We start from the raw sequence: 9,241 nt of genomic DNA on the forward strand, positions 1-9,241 counted from the left end.
TATTTAGACAGAAAAGAGATGATGGGGGAAGTCCTTCTGTGTGTATGTTTGTCTTATTGGTTAATGAATAAAACACTGTTGGCCAAGAGGGAAGCAAGATAGGTGGACTATGAGAGGAGGAGGATTCTGGGAAACATAATAAAGAGGAGAGTCTCCATGTGATCCCCGGGGAAGAGAGGACACATACCGCTGGTGTCCTTGATAAGTATTTATAAAATATATAGATTAATGGTTATGGCTGATACTTAAGACTGAGCTAGCAAATAAATCCTAGTCTTTGGCCAGCAGCATTGTAACTAATATTAATCTCTGTGTGTTATTTGGGGGCCCTATCATGGTGGGGGAACTCAGGAGGCTGGCAGAGTTATCATTACATAACTGAAAGAAAATTATTTTAATTTTATTCCTGTCTATGAGTGTATGCACATGTGTGATTTGTAGGCCAGAGGAGGGCATCCAACCCTCTAGAGTTAAGATGTTTACGGTGCTCAGCCTGCTACGGTGCCCAGCCTGCTACATGGGTGCTTGAATCCAAACTTCCGTTCTCAATGATTTATCACCAAGGGCTATTAACCACTGAGCCATATCTCCAGCCCCTATTTAATAGAACTCATGGTTTGATCTGCTGATACCTCCTTTATGGTTTTCATTTATGCTAAAAAGTGATAAGGGGTACACCATTTGTTATACAATACTTAGGGCCTTGAATGAATCCAGCACTCTTTTCCCTGCTTTCAGTAAGATTAGCTATGCCCTGTCAACAAAACATACTAGTTAGAATACACTGGCTAATCTTTTACTTCCTTTTATGATTTGATCACAGAAACAGGCATTCGCCTGCTGTTGACGTCAAGTTCTGTTCCAGTTACTAAGAACACAGCAGGAGCAGTGTAAGAAGCCAGTCACGATTACAAGCAACAGAAGCAAGATCTGAAGGGGACATGGACAGTGGGATGCATTGCCTCCTCGGGTAAGGAGTGGTCTCTGAAAAGAGCCGACCCCAGACGACCAGCACAGATGGAAAGACTGACTGCCCCTCTGAAAGAGCAGAACATTTAGGTCGTTGGTTTTCTTGGCGGGGAGGTGACAGGTTTTTTAAGATCTGATAATAAATAACTGTCACAACAACAAAAAAGTTCAAAAATGTCTAGGCTTAACCAATAAACTATTGTAACTTTTGTAGCTAGAGCTGGTGCTCCTGAACTTTGAAACACAGGAGAGCTTGGTGGGAAGGAAACACTCTGGATATTTTTCTAGAGGGTTCTTTAGAAATTTAAGACTTGGACAACAGTGAGAATCAAGAGTTGGATGAGTAATACCAATTGCAAATGCTGACACAAATGTTAGCCATAACAAATCCAAGTAACAGAGAAAACACCACTGAGTTACTGATATGGTGGAAGTATACTAATTGAAAAACAACAATAAAGATTACATGTTAGTAAGATCTAAAGAGATGGCTCAGAGGACTTGAGGTCAATTCCCAGGAACCACATGGAGGCTCACAACCATCTAAGGTGGGATCCGACGCCCTCTATTGGCATGCAGGCATACGTGCAGACAGAGCACTGATACCTAAAAAAATACATAAATTAAAAAAAAAAAGCACACTTGTTCTTACAGAGAACTAGGTTTCTATTTCCAATACCAAGTTTATGGTGCAAATACTTGCAACTCTGTTTCCAGGGGATCTGGCATCCTTTTCTGACTTCTGAGGGCACCCAACACATGTAGAAATTCAGGCAGAGCATGTAAAATGTATCAGCATAATAAAATTAAAGAAAAAAAAGCAGAAGTTCCTTCAGGTAAAGAGAATGAGAAAGAATAAACAATTCAAGAAATGTACCTCACTATGAAGACATGGAAATTAAGAATACAGGGAAATTAAAATTATTTGAACATGATTTGGGATGAAAAACTCTCACAAGAGAACTGTGGGCAGTAAAGACTTGTGAAGACAAAGGCAGAGACAAACTATAATTTGGTGATATATTATTTATGATTTATTGAAGCTTGCCTGAGGAGACAGAAAGCAAAGTCAGCCACAAGCCATAGAACCAGAAAGGGGTGGCACGCCCTTTAATCCCAGGACTCAGGAGACAGGCAGATGGATCTCTGTTTGCTCAAGGCCACACTGAGATACATGAATTTGACCCAGTCCTAAAGAGGTACAGCTCACACAAAGGTGATCTCACCACTTGGGATCACATACCTTAAATCCCAGCACTGAGGAGGTACAAAAGGAAAAAGCAAAGGGCCTCATCTGGAGATTTATTCTCTATCCTCAGTGAGGAGAGGCGGCAGTCTGAGGCTTGGTGGGGAGCTCGAGGATCAGCCCTTTCACCTGAGGTAGAGGTGAGAGCTAGTGGCCGGCTACTTTCTCTGATCTTCAGCTTGAACCCCAATATCAGTCTCTGGGTTTTTATTAATTGTGTTACACTAGAATGTGTGACACTCTGAAGAAGAAAGCTTTCAGGTGACTGTCTATTTCCTATCTGCTCTAATAGTTTCTTAAAAAGACTTTCAGAAACTTTTGCTCAAAGATATAAACTTACATGGTGCCATCTTTAAGGAGGGGGACACTATCTAAATTGAAATGTCCCATATCATGGCCTTTAAGGCTATGCTGACCTGTGGATGGGCTGCAATCATACAATGTCTGTCAGAACCGGGGAATATGGCCTAGTGACAAAGTGCTTACCTAGCATACACAAGGCCTGGATTCCATTCTGTACTGCACAAAACAAGAAAAACAACACATGCAAAACATCAGAGAGCTGTATTGTATAGCTTTTTAATTATAGCATGAACATTAGTACAGTATCTACCTTGAAAATTCTAGTCAGATAGATAAAAAAATGACATGATGTTTGAGGATGACTCAATTGCAATCGCAATCTTAAAGCTTTTTAATATCGAGAGTGAAAACTAGTAAAAAAGGAAACAGTCACAGCGTATGATGCCCCCCAGCTGTTGGAGGGACTTAAGCCCATATCTGAGGCGGTATTCTTAGTGCCCTTCAAACAGTTATTTTCTCAGTCACCTGTTTCTGTTGTTGCTAGGAATCTGGAAGCGACTGGCTACGGGTGACACTTCTGGTCTTCAGTTGTGACTGTGCAATGTCGGCAAGCGCACTTTGGATCTTTTCCAGAAGCATGTCTCCCCGATAAACAACATCCTCCAGACATGTAGCAGCTTCATGATTTTCTTCTTCTAGCTTATATAAGCTAGCAGCCTTCATAAGACATGAATTTTAATATGCTCAGAGATGAAATGCAGAGAAACTAAAGTACAAGTATTTATTTTAAAATCAGAATGGTTTTCCAATCATTTTTTTATCTTTAGTAACAGATAATTCTAAATACCTATTTAATTTTTCTCTATGACTTATTAGAAGACTAATTTTCTTTCTTTCTTTTTTTTTAAAAAGATGCATGTATTCATTATGTATACAGTGTTCTGCCTGCATGTATCCCTGCAGGTCAGAAGAGGGCACCAGATCTCATTACAGATTGTGTGAGCCACCATGTGGTTGCTAGGAATTGAACTCAGGACCTCTGGAAGAACAGTCAGTGCTCTTAACCTCTGAGCCATCTCTCCAGCCCTGAAGACTAATTTTCAATCAGAATATATAGGTGTTTGCTTGTACATTGCTTGTAGACGTTACTTTGCTCCACTTTCAGTAAGGGCATTAGGAGACTTCTGCCTAAGATTAAATTGCTCAGTGTCAATACTGCCTCGAATACACATGATCTGATCTTTTAGGTCAAAACTGGACAACTATTCAGCACAATCTTCAGAGGCTGTTTTAGTTCACAATTATAGAGTGTTTGCCTGCTATGTGAGACCCTAGATTTGACCACAAAACAAGCAAAAAACCAACCACAATCAAACAAAACCCAAAATACCTTCCAATTAAACTTTAGTCCTAATTTGAATGCCATACCTCCTTTAATTCAAAGTTCTCTATCACTACTACTTTTATGAAAAGAAAGGAGTTTTCACCTGTAAAGCAGCTGTCGACTCTTCGCTGGGTAAGGAATCTATCAAAACATCAATATCTTTCGCTGTTCGTGCAATCAGTGCTGCAAAAAGCTGGGCATACTCTGAAAAAAAAAAAAAAACAACATTAAGTTAAATTAGCAAAACCTTACATTTTCACAAGCACAAATTATAAATTAATAAAACTAGAAAAGTTCAGCTTTCTAATATAATCCTAATGGTGAAAGTATAATTTTAGTATATCAGTACTATTTATACCCTTAACATTAATTCAAACTGGGAATTAGCATAGAATGTCATTTTATATACTAGGACAACATTTTGGTACCTTGAGCAAATGAACCCATAAATGAGATCCTTTTTTTTACTAAGGTCATACAAGCAAAACTCAGTTCAATCTATACAGTTTATAATTAATATAAGCCTCAATGTGTTTATTTGGGACTAAAGGGCTGGGGGACCAGGTGAAACAGAAATTCAGTCTTCATAAGCTCTCCTCTAAGGGAGTAACAATCTTTTATTGAAGTGAATAGAATCATGAGGCACATGAATTGAGCTGATAAACTCATTCCTTGACCAATGAGATAGCTTTGCAGATAAGGGCATGTAGTTGCATGTTTTCTGTCTCACCCGCCAGTTTATAATTGTTTGGCTGATAACTCAGACTTCTTACTGGCCTTTCTTTCCTTTCTTTTCCTTCCTTCCTTCCTTCCTTTTCTTTCTTTCTTTCTTGAGACTGGGTTTCTCTGTATTGCTTTGAAGGCTATCCTGGAACTGGCTCTGTAGACCAGGTTGGCTTTGAACTCATAGAGATGTACCTGCCTCTGCCTCCCCAGTGCTAGGATTAAAGGCGTGTGCTACCAATGCCAGGCTTTTTACATATAAATTAACCCATTTTTACTAATCTATGTATCATTTAAGATTTATTTACTTATTATGTATACAGTGTTCTGGCATGCCTCATTACAAATGGTTATGAGCCATCATGTGATTGCTGGGAATTGAACTCAGGACCACTGGAAGAGCAGCCAGTACTCCTAACCTCTGAGCCATCTCTCCGGCCCCCTCTCTCTGCATCTTTGTTTGGATTTCCCACCTAGTTATATTCTGCCTGGTCACTGGCCAAAACAGCTTTATTCATCAACCAAAAAAAGCAACACTTATTCATAGCATACAGAAGGACCTCCCACATTGCTACCAAGTCTAAGGACCACAGTGTGATCCCCAGAATCCACATGGTGAAAGGAGAGAACAGGTCTGGAACCTATGACCTCTTATAAGCATACTATAGCAGGCCTGCCCACATACACACCAAGTAAATAAATGCTAAAAAATCATTTATGGAAAAACATAGAGCAATGCACTTCAACCACAGTCACAGTTTTACAAAGGAGCTATAAATTGTAGAAGGAATGTTAGTCAAACTAAGGAGACCTCACCTTCTGTGGGATTGGCGGGTTGGTCTTTATTAATTGCTGTTTGAATGTTACTAAAAGAGGCAGGAGGACCACATTGCTGTAATACTCCAATGGCGTTACAAAACTGATCTGCAAGCTTGAAAAAAAAAAGAAAAAAAATCAAGGTTACAAAAAGAGTTGTCAATTTTATGGATTTTATGAGATATGGCAACAATTTCTTCATAATAATGATCTCTAAGCAAACTCACAGAAAGGAATATTTTTAGATAAAATGAGCCAGTTATTACAAACAATGGAGTTCATACACTAATCGTACACTCTCACCAGCAATCTATTTACATCTAGCCTGAATTAAATGGTTTAAACTTAAGTTTGGTATCAGTCTAGGTGAAATTAAATTTGGTATCAATGTAGCCTAAAGTAGCTGAAGTGATTGTTTTCCTCTCTTCGAATGTTTATGGGTATCCATCCTAGCAGATGCAGAAATTGCAATACAGAAAGAGTCATGCTTAAGAGTACTGGCTGCTTTTGCAGAGAATCTGGGTTCAACTCCCAGAATCCACAGCTCCCAACTATAACTCTAATCCCAAGGGATTTGAATCCACAGCTCACAACTGTAACTCTAATCCCAAGGGATTTGATAGCCTCTTCTGGTCTCCATGGGTCCCAGGCGCCCATGAGGTACACAGGAATACTTAAAATAAAAAAAAAAAAAAAAAAAAAAAAAAAAAAAAAAAGACTCTTTCAAATCATAACTCTATAAACAAATCCTAAGATACCAAAGTAGTCGAACTGGTAGATAACACATTCTATTCTAATTGCAAGAATGATTGTCTGTTCTTTCCTGAGGTTCAAAATTGGGGTGTACAAAGCACATGATCTCTTGTCTGTGCAGAGCAGCTACCAAATATAAACAAATAGTGGGCGTATTGGGGATAAGCTCAGCTGGGAGACTGCTAGCCTAGCATGGTGAAGCCTCGAAGTGGACCCTCAGCACTGAAACAGAAACCTAGGAGTAACATCGCAAACATGTAATTCTGGTAATCAGGAGGCAAGAACCCAAGTTCAAGGTCACCCTCAACTACACAGGAAGTTCCAGGCCAGTCTGTACTACATGAAGAAATTTCTTACTGTAAGTTATCAGAACTGTAATTCTACAAGACTCCAATTGTAATCTTACTGCTCAGAATGTATTTGTTGTTGGGGCACGGCAGTGCACAACTTCCATCCTAGCACTTGGGAGGCAGAGGCCAGCCATAGTTACATAAGAGACTCTCTCAAAAAAGGCAGAACTAAAAAAAAAACCAATGTAGTCAAGTAATTTGAAAACACAAGTTCACACCATCTGCAAACTAAACACATGTATAACCCATCACCCAACTTCTCACTAATCCCTGGAACCTCAACTATTATTTCCAATCTTCCAATCAGGAAACAGCATTTCTATTGTTTCTATTATTTTGCTGTCATTATTTCAATGACAAAAATCTGAGCTGTCATTAAAAGCTAACCTGGGTGACTTTATTTTAAGTTGCAGCATTCCATTTTGCAACACTGTCTTAAGACAAAGAAAAACCCAAATGAAACTTATTCAGAACAGTAGTTATGTATTCTGTCCTGCAAATGCTTTCAAGACCCATTGTTCATCTGTTCAAAAACATATTTATTGAAAAATGAACCCCATGGCAAGTACTATATATAAATATTATAGAGATGAACATGTTTCCAGATGGTAGAACAAATGTTAACACTGCTCTATGTTCCAATCTACTTTAGCACTGAAGAACTGAAAGCAGTTTACTCTAACTCCCTAGCCATGAACGGGGTTTCACATCTGAAAGTCTCTTGAGTTCATGGCATCTTTCTAAGCTCCCCCAGGGGTAGCTCTTTGTAAACACATTGCCTATTGACACAGTAGGCATCCAAGTTAGCTAAATTAACAGTATTCCTAACATGAGTCAAGACCATATAGCATCCTTACCACCCTAGCTACAGGACCTACACGAAGACGAAATTCTGAGATAAGCTCCTACACTGCATTAAGAGATTTTTAAAACCTCAAAGGAGTACTTTCTTGGGAGAGAATGGCTGGCAGCCCAGGGAAATCTTTACATTTTAGCTTGGTGAGTTCACCAACATTTAGGGATAGCCCCTCAATTTAAAAACTACTTTATTTACAGAGTAGGCAGTTTTCCCACAAGTAGATTCACAATCTCTAAAAGTGATGTATTACCAAGAAGCCAAGTTATGACCTTTCTGTAAGAAAAACACAGGCCAGGGACTGGGTTTTGTTTTTTTCCAGTAGGCAGACACTCTACAGGCACTTTACCTAGAACAAACTACAACCAGGATGACACGGACATTTTTAACTACCAGTGGAAAAGTGTTGTGCTCTTAATGGTAATAAGCAGAAACATTTTTTATTTTATTTTTTGGAGTCAGGGTCTCTCTCTACACTGCTCTGGCTGTCCTGGAACTAACTTTGGGGCTGGCCTCAAACTCAGATTTGCCTGCTTCTGCCTCCAGAGGGCTGGGATTAATGGGATTAAAAATGTGGCTCAGAGGCAGGGCGTTAGTGGGGCACGCCTTTAATCCCAATACACCGGAGGCAGAGGCAGGAGGATCTCTGTGAGTTCGAGGCCAGCCTGGTCTCCAGAGCGAGTACCAGGACAACCTCCAAAGCTACACAGAGAAACCCTGTCCCAAAAAAACAAACAAACAAAAACCAAAAAGAGTAACAGCCAGAAGGGACAAGGTTATGGAAGGCAGCAGTTTTCAGGAGCTTCTGTTGTTTAGATTTTATGACTCCCCAGTTGTTTTTTGTTAGTTTTAACTGACAACCTGGTCTCCACAGTGATTTCCAGGTCAGCCAGGGGGGTACGCGGGAGACTCTCTCAACACAAAACAAAAATCGCCCTTGTGAACATCCGCTCGACGCGGCCCTCCTGCCCTCCTGCCCTCCTCTCCCCGGCCCTCCTGCCCTCCTCTCCCCGGCCCTCCTCTCCTCTCCTCTCCTCTCCTCCCCGGGAAGGACGGGAAGGAGGGGAAGGACGGGAAGAACGGGAAGAACGGGAAGGACAGGCCGACTAAGGCGGGAGCCTCACCGAGTTCACCGCGTCCTGCAGCTGCGTGAGGCGATCCGCCATGTTCCCGCGTACGCAGCGACGCCGAAGCTCCCCGCTCAGCGGCGATTGGGTAATTTATGGCGGCTCTGGGCCAATCACAGGGCTCCCTTCCAGGGGGCGTGGCCAAGGACGCACGCTGCGGCGGAGGGCGGGGCTATCCCGCGGCTCACCGGGGCCGGGGAGGCGGGCGGAGCGGGCGGATCCGGGGAGGCGGGTCTGGGAGGCGGGTCTGGAGGGCGGAGCCGGGGGTGGAGCCAGGCCCGCGGCGCCGAGATGCTCCAGGGACGGTCGCCGCCTGCCGTCCTGGCTGTAGCCGTGTTTGAGGCGGTCCTGGCGGGCCCGCGGTGTGTTTTGCTTGCGTGTGGCTCCGGGGTTCTGTTTTGGGCGTCATCTGGAACACTTGTTTTCCTTCACTTGTGCTTTCCAGGTGGACCACACGGCGAACCCTTCACAAATGGTTAAACCCAGCAGATTATCATTCGCCAGGAAATCAAGAGTTAGTTAGGTGTCTTGTTGGATTGGGCCAAGAGGTGCTTGCCCAACTGTAGGCTAGATTCGTGCTTTAATTCTTGAGTGGGGAAACTGACACAGCAGAAATGGGAAGCGTGGGAAACTAAGCGTTAAACTGTGCCGTGGTGAGGAATGACAGGCAAAGGTTTTCACCTTTGGAGGTGAAAGGCATTTGGAGATGGGCAT

The 9,241-nt window shown here is 41.9% G+C and overlaps 1 protein-coding gene across 1 annotated transcript; it reads right to left on the minus strand.

The window, feature by feature from the left end:
- Positions 1-2,774: 2,774 nt before the first annotated feature.
- Med21 (mediator complex subunit 21) lies at positions 2,775-8,660 on the minus strand. The gene is made up of 4 exons (XM_027430101.2): positions 8,525-8,660; positions 5,442-5,556; positions 4,006-4,106; positions 2,775-3,235 (listed from the first exon to the last, which is right to left on the minus strand). The coding sequence occupies exons 1-4, from the start codon at positions 8,564-8,566 to the stop codon at positions 3,059-3,061; spliced, it is 435 nt and encodes a 144-aa protein (XP_027285902.1). The 5' UTR covers positions 8,567-8,660; the 3' UTR covers positions 2,775-3,058.
- Positions 8,661-9,241: the final 581 nt, after the last annotated feature.

Source organism: Cricetulus griseus, chromosome 8, assembly GCF_003668045.3.
Source record: "Cricetulus griseus strain 17A/GY chromosome 8, alternate assembly CriGri-PICRH-1.0, whole genome shotgun sequence".
Lineage (NCBI taxonomy): Eukaryota > Metazoa > Chordata > Mammalia > Rodentia > Cricetidae > Cricetulus > Cricetulus griseus.

Coding starts and splice junctions, on each gene's coding strand:
- Med21 (XM_027430101.2), bottom strand. CDS start 8,566: ATGGCGGATCGCCTCACGCAGCTGCAGGACGCGGTGAACTCG. Junction 5,557..8,524: donor TGCAGGACGCGGTGAACTCG/GTGAGGCTCCCG, acceptor TTTTTTTTCAAG/CTTGCAGATCAGTTTTGTAA. Junction 4,107..5,441: donor ACCCGCCAATCCCACAGAAG/GTGAGGTCTCCT, acceptor TTTTTTTTTCAG/AGTATGCCCAGCTTTTTGCA.